General features: G+C 49.4%; 1 protein-coding gene across 1 annotated transcript in view; it reads right to left on the bottom strand.

The window, feature by feature from the left end:
- Window positions 1-14935, bottom strand: part of CREBBP (CREB binding protein) — a 164566-nt gene that overhangs the window by 18712 nt on the left and 130919 nt on the right. The window contains 10 exon segments of the mRNA XM_006903586.1: window positions 4-1595; window positions 2677-2958; window positions 3362-3523; window positions 4649-4816; window positions 5169-5334; window positions 6456-6569; window positions 7078-7224; window positions 7546-7696; window positions 11300-11367; window positions 11631-11708. Coding sequence (XP_006903648.1) covers window positions 4-1595; window positions 2677-2958; window positions 3362-3523; window positions 4649-4816; window positions 5169-5334; window positions 6456-6569; window positions 7078-7224; window positions 7546-7696; window positions 11300-11367; window positions 11631-11708 — 2928 coding nt within the window.

The raw sequence follows: 14935 nt of genomic DNA, 5'->3' as shown, positions 1-14935 counted from the left end.
TGCCCCAGCTGCCCCAGCTGGGCTGCCATCTGGCCCATAGAGCTGCCCTGGATGGGGAGATGCTGAGGCATCCGCTGTGGCTGCATGGCTGGGGGATAACCTCCAGGTCCCTGTGGCTGCTGGAATTGGCTGTGTCCGGCCATGCCTCCAGTCATGCCCGCACTCCCCTGCTGTTGCTGTTGCTGCTGCTGCTGCTGTTGCTGCTGCTGTAGCAGCTGCCTCCGCAACATCTCTCTGTACTGTGGATTCATGCTCGCTATGTTGGGGTTATGGCCTGGGTTCATGATGTTCAGTGACTGGCCCTGGGGGTTCAGGCCTCCCGTGGCCTGCTGTGGTGGGGGCACGCCAGGCCGTGGCACACTGGCTTGCATGGCGTTCAGGTTCTGCAGGTTGGGCTGGGAGTGCAGGCCGCCCTGTGGTTGCAGGCTGGGCTGGTTGGCCGCATACTTGGCCGTGCGCTGCTTGATGAAGGCGGCCATGAGCTGCGGGTTGGACTTGAGGATGTTGAGCACCTGCTGCTGCTGCTGAGGGGAGCTGGGGGACTTGAGAGTCCGCAGCAGGTCTTGTAGCGCGCTGGGAGAGATGCTTCTGGGTGGCTGCACGCTGGGCATCCGTGGCCCAGCCACAGCCTGCTGGGCTGGCATGGACATCACTGGCCTTGGCATGGCAGGCAGCTGCTGTTGTGGGGGCACAGGCCCCTGCTGCCACTGGCCTGGTGGCATGTTGGCCATGACGGGCCCGCTGACCTGGCTGGGGCGGGGTACATTCAGACCCACAGGCGTCATCTGGCTCACAGGGGTGACCATACCCGTGCGCCCTGGGGGCATGCTGTTGTTGATGTTGACACGGTACAGGTGCTGCTGCTGCTGGGCCTCGCGCTCAATCTGCCTTGCTGCCTCCACTGCTGCTGGTGGAGGTTGGGCAGGAGGTGGGGGGGCAGGCACCTGGGAGGTGGGCTTCCCCGCAGACACTGTAGTTGGAGGCTGAGTCCGGGCCACACTGGGGAAGCCAGCTGGAGACATGCTCACAGGCGAGGGCTGGGGCTGTGGGGGGGGCTGTGGAGTCTGCGGTGTGCTGGGCTGCTGTGTAGGGGTGCCAGGTGGAGCTGAGGTAGGAGAAGGCAGGCTCTGCTGAGGCACATTACGGGTGTTCATGGTGGCCATCCGCCGGCGCATGAGCTGGGCTTGCTGCAGGCGGTGCTGGATCTGCTGCTGGCGGAGCTTGTGTTTGATGTTGAGGCAGAAGGGCACGGGGCATTTGTTCTCTTGGCAGTGTTTGGCATGGTAGCAGCAGAGGGCAATGAGCTGCTTGCAGACGGGACAGCCACCATTGGTCTTGCGCTTGCAGCCTTTGGTATGCTGCACCACCCGCTTCATCTTCTGGCAGGACGGCAGGGAGCAGTTGGCATTGCGGCACTGGCAGGCGTGCACTAGGGACTGGATGCAGCGCTGGATGCTCAGACGTCGTGACTCCTGGGGGCTCTTGGACTGTGGCTCGCCCTGGCTGCTGCCCTCATCATCCAGACCCAATCCTCACTTGACCAACTTGTGGCTGTGGCTCTTGGTGTTGTAGCAATTGATGCATAAGTCATAGTCCTACATACTCACATGTATAACAACATACTCACATTGTTGTAGCAATTGATGCATAAGTCATAGTCCTTCAAACAAGAAAAGAGAGAAGATTAGTATCTGATTATAGCCTACAAGAGTAGCAAGGCAACCTGGACACAGTATTCTAAGGGTAGACCCTCAATTGCTCCTACTTCAAAAGTGAATCCTTGAAAATTGCAGGGTTGGTTTGGGAGGGCAGCTGGGGAAGTAAACATGCAAAAATGACTAAAAACTGAATCCTTGACACTGTTACACAGCTGAGCCCTGACTATGCTCTGGAGGGTAACAGACAGCAAAATAAACCCTCCCAGTATCTACACCCTTGGGTAGATTCCATCTCAGAAGACTCTGAAAACTATCTCCAACATTTGTTGGCTCATATGCTCCCTGAGCAAGTGGTATGCTGAATCCCTATTATTTGCCCACTCTGTCCGTTATGGTGGCTGTGCAGGGGCAGACAGACAGATGAAGGTGAGTGGACCTGTAGGCCAAGTCATCATCCTCCCTCTGTGGAGTCTCATCCACACCTCGTCTCCTCCAGCACTGAGAAGCACAAACACTGAGCGGCCTCCTCTGCCAGAGTGTGCTGAGAGACTGCATCTTGGAGTTCTCCTCCTCTCTCTCCCAAAGGCTGTTTGGCAGGTTCCCCTGGAATGCCCACAGCAGAAAGTTAACTTGGAGTGAGACAGCCCTGGAAGAAGGCATGGGCCAATCGCCAGGACCTAAGAGGTCCCTCCCAGAGTGAGGCTGCATCCGAACACCTTGTGACCCAAGGATCCGTAAGAGTGAAGCTCTGGGTTTAAAGAATGAAGCCTGTGTCAGGGTTTGGTGACCTTTCAGGATGGAGAGAGTACCACAGTACAAACATGAGAATCCAGTTAAACCACACACTGCTGGGTCTGGTGTCCAGGGGAACCCAGGAAGCCTGGAATGGGGCCAGCTCCTGCTTGTTGACTCAGAACCATGACAAAGGGACCCCATGTTCATGGGCCATGGGGAGCCGGCATGTATCCTCTGGCCACGTCCCCAATCACGCCCAGGTGCAGCCCCACGCAGTGCCCACCTCGCACACAGTGCAGTGCCAACGTGTTTCCACATGGCGCTTGCACTCGTTGCAGGTGTAGACGAAGCGGTCCTGGCCCTGGGTGTGCAGCTCCACCAGCATGCACAGTGTTGACCACTTGGAGCGGCGCAGTGAGGAGAACTCCCAGTGCTTGTCCCTGGCCAGTGTGAGGAAGGCGTCACGTCCGTCCATGAGGTCGCAGCTGAGCAGGGGGTCGGGGTCCACAATGGGGGGCAGGGTGTTGATGACAGGCCCAGCGTGCAGGTGGATCACAAAGAAGACCTGTGGGCAGAGGGAGGTGAGTGGGCAGGTCACCTGACAGAGGGTGGTTCTGCGTTAGGGGGTGCTACCACTGCCCATGCAACTGCAGCCTGGGATGTAGGCGCCCACCTACTGCAGGGGCCACAAACTCCCTGCACCCAACACGACCACCATGGCCCCATTTTTGAGGGCTTTCACAGCTGGATGATGGGGTGTAATGGCCTGAAAGGGAAGTGGACAGCATATCTCTCCCTCCTCTTGGCTGGAGGTTTGGGGCTGCTTCTTGGTAGCTCCCCCACCCCCACCAAGGCACCAGAATGAACAAGCTCCAGACCGGATTCTGAGCCCAATCCCCAGATGCAGTGTACACACCAGAAACAGGTGGCCAGGCCTGACTGAGGACCTTGTGCTTCCCTATGCCCACCTCTTTGTGCTTCTCCATGGTGGCATAGAGCTTCTGCGACAGGTCGTTGGACACATTGGGCATGCTGGGCTTCTTCTTATTGGCTCGGCTAATGCTGCTTTTGTTCTTGTTGGTCTTCTTGTTGTTCTTTTTCTTGGCGTTCTTACTGTCTCCTTGGCTGCCCTGCGACAATGTGGAATGCTATCAGTCTTGCACAGTCACCTGTCTCCCTGGCCACCATGGGGATCTAGGAATGCAGCCCTAGGCAGGTGATCCTGAAGCAAGTTTGGGGGGAGGGTGGCTGTAATGGCCATGACCAGAGGGGCTGGCAATGCTTCAGGATATGTGCCTCACTCCACACTGCAAGGCCCAGCCTGATCAGCACACACGTTCTGTGCATCTAGCCCAGAGAATGCTGGAGCAGCATACGCGGCTGGCCTGGGTCTGTCCTTGGAGCACTTGCTGCTTCCTCTAGGGTCATACTGTAGCTGTGTGTGGGGAGGGCAGGGACGATGCCTCACAGAGCTCCATACGCTCACTGCGCTTTCTGGCCACACAGTTACACAGTCATGGCTTGAATGCTATCTTTCAGTGAGGTCCTGATCATGTCCAGAGCTGTCTGCAACCCCCCAGACATACTCTTCCTGCCCGTGGCCCTCCATGTAGAGACAGTGAGGTGCTGTCCCACCTAAGCCCGGTCTCTTGCTGGCAGCTGTCTTTACGACCAGAAAACCCCCATGGGTTCTAGAAGTGTGTGTGCGGTCCTCCACCCTCATGGATAACCACAGGCCAACTATCCCTCCCTGTTTGTTCTAGCTATGATGCTTCTCCATGTACCCCTTCACCCCAGGTTTTGTTCTCTTCTGAGCGCCACATGAGTTGGAGTTGCATGACAACACACATGCTGTTTTATCCTAGCCTAAACCATCACATCCATTGCTGGTGAATAGATTTTGCCTCCGAGTGACGCACAAAGCTGCTCTACCCCACAGTTTCAGAGACCGTAAATCTTTAAAGAAGCAGGCTGTGCATCTTCTCCTCTGGAATGACTGATGGGTTCGACCTTCTGGTAAGCTGCCAAAAAGCTTAATCACTGTGCTACCAGGACACCATGATCTGACAAGAACACAAACTCCCTGTGGGTACAGAAAGTCCACCGCAATGCCACATCCCATGCCCAACAGTGGTACCCTGTTCCCACACTATGAGGGCAACAGGCCCCCAGTGGCTGCATCACCTCCTTGCAGACCCTCAGGGTGCCCTCTCATCCTAAGGTCTCACTAAGGCTGAGAGGAAGGGGGGTCTTACTTCAGGGGTCTCGCTGGCGGCCGTGCTCTCCTCTTTCTTCCTCTCCTCTTCTTCTTGTTCGAGCTCCTTGATGCTCTCTTCCAAGACATTGGGCCAGAAGTCACCTTCAAAGTAGGGCAGCTCCTTGGCACTTGTGAGCCTGTCCTCTGTGGCTTGTTTGAAAATGTCCTGTAGGAAGAACAAACTGCAGTGATGAGGTGGCAGGGCTCAGGGAACATTCCAGAAGACCGTCAGAGGTTGCCTGCTGAGGTTACAACAGCTGGAGTAGATCAGGGATCTTGTGTCTCTGGAAAGACCATCAGGATTCAGGCTACCAGCCTGCTCAGAGTCTAGCTGACTTAATAAGCAATGTGCTCACAGGGGACCATTATGCTCTGGTTCTGAAGGAAACTAACACAGAACAGGATGGGACGTGGCTACACTTTCATTCTGTGAGTTTTGTTTTCCAATCTTGTGTAATTTTAGAGGAAGATACACAAATGACTTGCATCCTGGGAGGCCAGGCTCCCAGCCTGGGTACCTTGTAGTCATGAATGATCCGCTCTGCGAACGCCTTGTCCAGCATCTTTTTGTACCACTCCTGTAGGCGTTTTGGCTTTGGGATTTTTTGATCAGGTGGGTGGCAATGGAAGATGTAGTCGTCTCCTTCGCTTGGGGGACAGGCCCAGATGTGGCCTGTCACATACCTTCAGGGAAAACACACAGTTCAATACTCGTGCTCAGATTTACTGGGGCTTGCCATAAAGGGGTGACAACCAGGTAACAAGGACAAATGAAAGAACAAAAATACTGACAAAAGGGAAGTTAGAAATTATTCTGACACTTGAGGCAGAATGTAGTGAAACTTGAAGGGTTTATAATTCATGTTCTGGAGGAGACATGGGGATAGAGGGCTGAGGATCAAGTTAACACACAAGGCCTGGACATAGTGCTCTCAGGGGAGGATAGACTGGCAGATATCAGGTGAGGCCTGAGAGGAGCTTGAGACAGAGATCCAACCAGGTCTACTTGTGCACTTGCTGTGGTGAATGGAAAAGGTAGATGAGCAGTTCTCTCTAAGGAGTTAAAGGTAAATTACAGCTCATTCACTCTTTTCAAGACCTATCTACCAAATAAATATCACTTTTTCAAGCCTGGAAATGGAAGGAGACAGAGCTACAATGAAAAAAACAAAGAACTGCAGAAAAAAGTCATCACCAGAGACTTGACCCCATAAACTATCTCAGAGAGCAAATTCAGAAAGAAAGTGGTTGCTAGGGCAGAGAAGGGACAATATCAGCTACTGTGGCAAGAGGTCTTTGAGAGTTAGGGTGAAGGCTATAGGAAACCACGGAATTGTACCCCTAAAAGAGGTCAGGTTTTTAAATTTTTTTTTTTTTAGATTTTACTTTTATTATTTTTTGTGCATGTATCATCAAATAGGATCTGACTGGTACAGGAGGAGATTGTCCCTCCTTCTCCAGCAGAGCATCTGGTGGATTCAAACCATGCACCTCTGGGATTGCAGTGCAGCTTCTTGCCCTAAAAAGGTCAGTTTTATGATATGTAAAATATATCTTAAAAGAAAAAGGCCGGGGGGACGACCAGTGAGAGAGGGATTCCTGAGAGTAAAGATAATAAAGGTGATGAGATGGGACTGTTCGAGTGGACTGTGTGACCCGGACAAGCACGGAATGGTGACTGTGGAAACGGAAGTGAGTGTCCATTCACGGGATATGGAAAACCTCTCTTCAGCACTTCACCAAACACACAAGTAGAAGGAAGGCAGGGTGTATCCTGAGTCCTGCATGATGTCGCGTAGACTCACCCCAGTTTTTTCACATATTCTAGATAACCGATGAGAATCTCATGGTAGACAGCTGTGCGTAGGCAGCGGGGCCGGAAGAAGTGGATGCTATCCAGGTAAGATATATACACACGTCTAGGAGGATTAGAGAGATTCCTTTGAAATGGAGAAAACCCACCCTGATCTTCAAGTTGATCTCAAACTCATAATGAACATACAGGACAGAGAACTATCCACAGGGTCCCCATAGATGTGATCTTTACAGAAGCTGTCAGCTTCATCTTTTTCTTACGGAAATACTGGTGGGTATGAACTGAGCACCTTTCAGCTAAAAGGTGAAAATTTTAACCACTGCACCACCAGAACATGAGCACTGTGTGCCATGGTTCTAGATGGAATCAGGATAACTCTCAGACACCACCAGACAGGTGGGTGATGGAAGGCCTGGCTCACCCAGCTGTCCCACCCCATTCCCTTCTATCACTCCTCTGAGCTCACCTGTCCTGATACAGTGGGACAACAGCAAGATCGGGCATCCTGGGTTGGGTGCTAACCCAGCACTGAGGGACAGCCTCCCTGATGTGCTCCTGCCAAACCCCACTGTAACCCAATAAGCACCTACTCCCCCCGAGAAGGAGACTACCTTGTATTGGGAGGGGGGCAGTCAGAGCCATACTCCTGGACGTGCATTCCAAAAAAGCAGACATCCACGCCATCAATTTCCTCAAAAGCAAAGAGTGCTTTGGTTCGGTATGGGAAGGACTCGGACATCTCCCCAGAATCCACAAACCTGAAACGAAATGAAGGGGTGATGTTGGCACATATAACTCCTTGGCCAGGTGCTGCTCCGACCAGACCCTGGCTCTTAAGCTGGCTGGTGTGGGAAGTGGGGGGAATTGGTCCTCTCCTGACTCAGATGGGCACAGTCTCACAGCCCTCACTTCACCAGGAATGTTATTTGAAAACACCACTTGAGAGGTTGAGCAAATTGGCCTGTGCCTGCGAACCACAAACAAGCCTTTGAATCATGTCATCACACTCAGCCACCACCAGGAGGTGGCCCTTGTGCCGGTGAGAAAATGGTGGCCTTCCCTCTGCAGAGTGCACGCACCGTGACTTCATGCCCGGCTTCACTTCCACCGTCTTGTCTGAGCTTGCCACCACTCGGACAAAAACCTCCCCGGCTTCAGGGTGGTTCTGTCGCCGCAGAAACTTGTTCACACGGTCTTCTAAGTGGTTTCCCAATCGTGTTGCCTGCAGTCCTAGAAAGTCAACAGGGCCCAGATGAGACAATATGTGGGGACCTCTGGGATCCACACACACAAATTCTCCCACTCAGGATCCAGTACTCCTCCACAGGATGTGCAGTCGGCTCTCAGAAGATCACAACATTCTTTGCACTCTTGATTTGGGGACACAACTGCACTACTTTTGTGCAAGTGTAAAAACATACCTGCGAGACACATGCCAAAGGTGGACCTGTCAGGCCCCAAAACACATACACTTGAAACTGTCCTCAAACCCTACCTTGCAATTGTCCTTTGCAGTGTTCCAGCCTGCATCTCTCTCCTCACTGGGTATGACCAGCTCCTGTGACCTCTTTCTCCCTCTTGGCTGAGATATAACCTAGTACCCTAGGCCTCCCCTTGTTTCCTGACTGCATTTACAGTTTTGTGTGGTGTGAGGCAGGGATGAGCTCTTTAATAGCTGATTCTGAGTGCTCTTTCCCTCTATTTCTATCTCCCCGTCTTCCAGCTTCTCAGGACCTCCTGTGGGTCCTAAGAAGCAAGAGAAGGCACTGGTGCACAGAGCCCTGGACACGTGAGCTTCTAATAATTCACTGCTGTTTGGCTTTAGGACAGTCTGGGGACACCAAATCATACATGTAATCCTAATAATTGAGAATGGATTGGAATAGGATAAAATGTTCATGATGCTTGAAAAATCATGCCGTTTAAATAAACATATACATAAAAAAAAGAAAAAAAAATAAACATATACAAAACACTAACACTGAAAACTACTGCCCTGAGATACCTACAACCTTAAACTCAAAATATCTACTGAAGCCTTCTGCTTCCAGCACTGTGCTCTTTTAAGGAGCTGTCCAGGTGGAGGTCTCAATGAAATCAAGGCAGAGAGTCAGGACTAGAGCATTTCTTATGGACTCAGGTCTTTTCGCTGGGAAGCTCCTTAACATAGGTGAAGACCAAGGCTCAGGTGATTCCCACAGATGGCGAACCTCCAGATGCTGAAGGAAACAAAGACTTTCCCCTAAAAATCAACAGAGGAAACATCTTCTCCTAGAGCCAGCATCCTGACTGTGGACTTCTAGCCTAAAGGGTAAAAAACTGTTCTCCAGTTCTTTATTTCAAGAACTATATAGAGTATATCCCCTTGCCTCTTGAAAGTTCATTTTGGTTTTACAACAGACCCACTTTAGTACTGGTTTTCATAACGGAAAGAAATCAGAAGAAGATTCTTTCTCCCCTTAAAAAGAACAAACCCTATAAACTTCATTAGGGAAAAACCTGGAAAAACTCTAGATGCCCTAATCCACAACATAGTCTTCCAAGCATTCTGGAAAATCTATAATCAGAAAAGGATAAAATAGATGAATGGGACCGTCTAAGAATCAAATCCCTATATACATCCAAAAACTTCTCCAACAAGGTAAAAAGGGAAGCTACAGATTGGGGGGAAAAATTTGGTAACAATATATTAGACAAGGAACTTATATTTAGAATTTATAAAATACTCAAGCACCACAACAAGATAAAGTTAATAACGCAACTGAAAAATGGGCATAGGATATAAACAGACACTTCACCAAAGAATACATTCAGATGGCCAACAAGCACATGACAAAATGTTCAAAATCCGTACCTCTAAGAGAGATGCTAATCAAAGCAACTATGAGATTATCATCTCACCCCAGTCAGAATAGCAAAATTTAACAGAACAACAAGCCACAAACGCTGGTGAGGTTGCAGAGAAAATGGAACCCTTATTCACTGTCGGTGAGAGTGTAAAATGGTGCAACCACTATGGAAGGCAGTATGGCTCTTTCTCAAAAAGTTGCAAATAGACATACCATTTGACCCAGCAATTCTAGTACTGGGAAATTACCCTGAAGAACCATAACCGTCACTCAAGCAGATATATGCACACTCATTTTTATTGCAGCTTTGTCCGCAATAGCAAAGAATTGGAAACAATTCAAGTGCCCATCAACAAATTAATGGATATAAAAGTTCTGGTATAGTCACACAATGGAATACTATGCAGCATTGAAAAACAAGGAACTCATGAAATATACAAAATGGGTGACCCTGGAGGACATTATGCTGAGTGAAATATCTCAGTCACAAAAGGACAAATATTGCACAGGGCCACTGTTGTAAAATGGGTCTGACATCAAGGTTGAGGGAAGACAGAGGAAGAGGGGAGGAATGATGTATACGGCATTGAAAGAGATAAAGGGATCTATGATTGGGCATTATTGTCATGATAGGAATCCAGAATGAAGGCAGCACAGTGGAGTGGACCTGGGGAGGGGGGGAGGGACTACATAACAATGAAAGAGTTTTAATTTTCAAGAAGAGCGAAATGGGGGCAGGGCAGGGAGAAAAGGGCAACAATGACTGAATGGAAACTCTAAGCCTCTGTAAACTTTCATTAAAATTTATATATATATATAAAAATAAAAGAAAGGGTGAAAGGCAAAGTATGGCTAAGCATTTCTTTTGAAGCGGGCTGACCAACACACTCCGTGTGCCCCGAGCAGCAGAACTGGTGCTGCCAAACTCCTTTCCTAGGAACTACTCAGCTTCTGATGAGAAAAAAGATGTTTCCAGTTTTGGCTCTGTGAACACTACATGTTCCGTTATGATCTACTATTGTAGATTCTGTGTGGTATTTGGTATGATATGGCACCTTTTATTTTTGGTCTGGAAATGCTCAAAATTTTTCTTCTATAAAATGAAAGGTAATTGTGTCATTGCTTCATGGAATTTTCACTTACAGAGGTGGTTTCATAGGAAAACTATTTTCAGATAGCTGAGCAAGCCAGCACACAGAATCAAACTGACAACTTGGAAGGTTCAAGAGAAAACCTCTGCATTCACATTAATGAGAGGAACCAATTCAGACAGAGAAGGTGAGAAAAGTAGCAGACCAGAGACTATGATCAGTGTCGTTGAACTGAAGAATGCTGTGTGGATTTTCAATAACAACAATCAGGGGGAAAGACAGGACTGTGACACAGTTGCTAGGGCAAGGCTGACTTACAGCTGTCACTGTGAGCGTGGCTTATGGTTGATCCCCAGCTGGCTTGGGGTGTGCCCCCAACCCCCGACCCAGTCAATGATCTTCACAGTGCATCAGTGTGGGGTGTGCATCTTCTCTCTAAGCTCCAGGAGGAGGGCCATCTGTCCACCTTCATCTCTTAGAACTGACACTAGCTGAGTACCTAAACCTTCAACCAAAACACTAACTGCAGAGTTGACTGACTTTCATATAAAACAACACAAATCCCCAGTCAACTGGTTCTGACTTCAAGTGATCGTGTGGGCTCAAGCAGCACAGCCTCCTAGGGCAGCTTCCTACCTCTCCCTGGAAGGGGCTGCTAGGTCTTACCTGTAACCTTGAGGTTAACAGTGCAATTCCTTAACCTCTGAGTTGTCATATAATGACTGTGCCATCGAGGGTAAGATGGAAAAGAACAAAGCCTGGGAGACAAACTCAGAAAGACACATACCCTTTTTGCTAAGTCCCACAAACATGTGATGCCATAAGAAAGGGATAAAATGGGCATGCTTTTCAGAAAGACAGACCAGAACAACAGAAACCTCCAGCAAACTTACGCTTTGCGCTGAATTTGTTTTCTTTTCGAGTTCTACCGCTTTTCTTCAAGCAGTTGTCACATACAAAACTGCAATTCAATACAATAAAAACGAATAAAAAATAATGAGTGTGATTAAGACAGTATGAACCTGGGTGTGTATTTGGATGTTCTGTAGGTGGCACAATGCCTGGAGAAGCAGGCTGTTTCAGCTCTCTCAGTCTCAAGGCCAGACACCAGACTAACTTAGAACCAGCTTCCATTGTCTTAACTGTGGAGCTCCTGTGATCACAAGGACAAAAGTGGCCAGAACAGCAGACCCATCCCGCGCCCCTCATCACACAACTACCTACCCTGAGGGCCAGATGATGTCATAGTGCAGCACACAGATCTGATGCATCTTCCGGCCACACTCCTTGCAATCCACAAATCTGGAAGAAAGGACATGGGTTATCTTCCTTGTCTGCTCCCAGATCCTTGCAGCTGGCCACTGCCATGGGGAGCTGAGCCTGCTATCACTGTCCTGTCCTGATTCCTGCTGGTGTGTGTGATGCAATGGTATCTGGGGCCAATTCAACCACATTAGCCGGAGAGGCAGTGATACAACACTTCCTACAGGAAAAGGAGACTTCCCCTTCTCTGTAGAATCACTCTTTTCTCTTTGCAACCAGGAAACAACTTTTCGAGCCTGAAAAGTTGCCATTTCATATGCCAGTGTTTCTGACTTGATTACATGTTTTAAAGATCACCATCTTCTCTAGAAGCTTCTACATGCCTAACTGATTTAAAACGAAAAAACAAAACAAAATAACAACACTTTCAGAGTTAGAAACCTGCTCTTCGGCCTAAGAGACTCAAGATCCCTACATTGGGTGTTGGTGGGAACATGACCAAGGCACAGGACTGCACCTAGACATCAGTGCAGGGATGGGCGTACTCTGAGAGGGTTGACGAGGGTATATGCTGGAAAAGCACTAGGCCTGAGAGTTAATCACTTCTGTCTACAGTAGTCCTGCCATCCTGTCCCTAGGTATTGTCATCTGCAGACACAGCCCTGACCAGAAGTCTTAAATTCAAGAGTAAATGCTCCACTCTCCCTTTGTGTCCATCATACTTGAGGGATGCAAAGGCTCAACTGTTCCCACTAAGCCAAAGGGAACATGATCTCTACCCTCAACACCTGTACAGTCCTTCAATCATGTGTCCCAAATACTGGCTGTGCAGGCTTTCAACCTGAGATCAGGTCAAGCACTCACCTTTCCCTGCTCTGTTCTTCCAGAAAGGAAGGGAAAAAAACACATGCTCAAGTTTGGAAGGCAGCCCTGCAGCCGTCCCTGGGACCCTTGGTTCAAACCCATATAGTCCAGGCCTCCTTTCCCGTGCTGTCTCCTCAGAGGTGCCCTGGCATGGCCTCCTCTCCTTCTCTGGCTCTCAATACCTTGCTTTCAGGAGGCTCTTCATCACAAACAGATGTGAGCTTATTTGTGGTCTATCCCAGGTTTGTGACCCTATGAATAACAGACGGAAATCTGCCCTGTTCTTTGCCATCCTTACAATCTGCATGATGCTCAAGTCCATAGTCACACTCACTGTTTATCTTTGAGGGCCTTCCTCTTTTTTTTTGGTGAGAAAAATTTATTACATTTAGAATTAGCCCGCTGGACTCAGTTTAGATGATCCCAATTTTGTTGGCAACATCCAAAGCATCATAATCAGGAGCAAGTCGAACATAGGCCTTCTTCTCTCCATCAGGCCTAATCAAAGTGTTGACCTTGGCCACATCAGTGTCATAGAGCTTCTTTACAGCTTGTTTGATGTGGTGCTTATTGGCCTTGACATCCACAATGAACACAAGTGTGTTGTTATCTTCTATCTTCTTCATAGCTGACTCAGTGGTCAGGGGAAATTTGATGATGGCATAGTGGTCAAGCTTGTTTCTCCTGGGAGCGCTCTTCCGGGGGTATTTGGGCTGCCGTCAGAGTCTCAGCGTCTTAGGCCGCCGGAACATGGGTGACGTGCGGATCTTCTCTTTTTTTTGGCTGTGGACGCCCTTCAGGACTGCCTTCTTGGCCTTCAATGCCTTTGCTTTGGCTTCAGTTTTGGGAGGGGCAGGGGCTTCCTTCTTCGCTTTCGGCGCCATCTTTGTAGAAAAGTGGCCTTCCTCTTTTGTTGACCCTCAACAAAATTGTTTTCAAGCAATTTGCAGCTGGAACTGCTTCAGGCCACCTCTTGGTGCTACTCATTATGTGAAAAGCAGACCAAGTGTCCAGTCTACAACAAAAAAAATGCCCTCAGCCATAACACCGACTTTGTGCTTCAGTACCTGGAAGCCTACCCACAATGCTCTACTAGCACAACGTGCTCAGCCTTGAAGGCTGCCTACACCTCGCAACTGCTCTACTAACTGGGAGCCTCACAGACACTAACATCTTCAATAGTCTCATTACCTTACCTCACAGGTCCAAGGAGACCCTTATACCCTTGAAACCAGCAGTGTTCCCCTAGTGTGCTCACCTCACAGGGGATGCACACAGGCCTTCAAGGGCCCTCCACCACATCAGGCCCTCCACCTCTCAGTGGTCCCACTCACACTCCACACCTGCATATCCTCCCTTCAACCCATTCCAGGCTATCTGTGGTTTTCTAGAACATCCAGCATCCTTTCAGCCCTTCGGGTCTAAAAGTAAGTCTTCAAGCAAGGAAGACTTCTCCAAGAAGCTGAGTCCCACGTGATGCAATTATGTGCTGAGTGGCCCCTTAGGACACTTCTGGGTTACCCTGTGGCTGCCTGGGCAGTGGTTCACTTGTCTCCTTCCTCGTGTGCACCTACCACATGGCACCCAGTGTCTGAACATAATACATTTTTAATTTTAAAATGCAGACATTCTGCAGTGAAATGGAAAAATGAAGGGAGCTCACTATGTGAGGAGAGCTAGCAAGTCATGAAAATTAGGCCTGAGTGTGTAAGAAATGGTGTGCATCTGAGGGGAAGGTGTCCTATGGTCAAGCTACACTTCCATGAGGTCTCCCCACTTCTGGGAGGCAGCTGTGGTAGTAGTCAGTGACACCTTTCAAAGGTCCAGCTTGGTCTTATCACTGGGTTGAGGGAAAAGTCTGCTTCTCAAAGGCAGCAGTCAGCTTCTCTGGAGCTGGGGAGCAGTCTCCAGGCCTGAGCTCAACATGCCACACCTGACAGGTCCTCAGGACTAATGTGACTGACACTCACCAAGAAGCCATGACTGGTTTTTCCCTGGTGACAGGAAACTGGGATTACTGTATTCTGGGGTGGCCCTCAGGACTATGTTTGGGGACCTGAGGAGGACACCAAACTAAAGGGACTCTACCTCAGAGCTCCATTTGTAAACACAGAGTTCTTCTGTATCACTGCACTGTTTGGCCTCACAAACCAGATGAGACCAAAGACAGTGAGGAGGACACACACTGAGTTCCTCCTTATTCACTGGTAGAAATGGTTTCTGCTGGCGAGGTTGTGGGGAAACTGGAACCCTGATTCACTGTTGGTGGGAGCGTAAAACGGTGCAACCCCTGTGGAAAGCAGCATGGCGCTTTCTCAAAAAGTTGCAAATAGAGATACCATTTGACCCAGCAATTCCACTACTGGGAATATACCCTGAAGAGACCATAGCTGACATCCAAG

The sequence above is a fragment of the Elephantulus edwardii genome, unplaced genomic scaffold (genome assembly GCF_000299155.1).
Source record: "Elephantulus edwardii isolate Elephantulus edwardi_28Jun2011 unplaced genomic scaffold, EleEdw1.0 scaffold00209, whole genome shotgun sequence".
Classification (NCBI taxonomy): Eukaryota; Metazoa; Chordata; class Mammalia; order Macroscelidea; family Macroscelididae; genus Elephantulus; species Elephantulus edwardii.
This window is presented reverse-complemented; position numbering and strand designations above follow the sequence as displayed.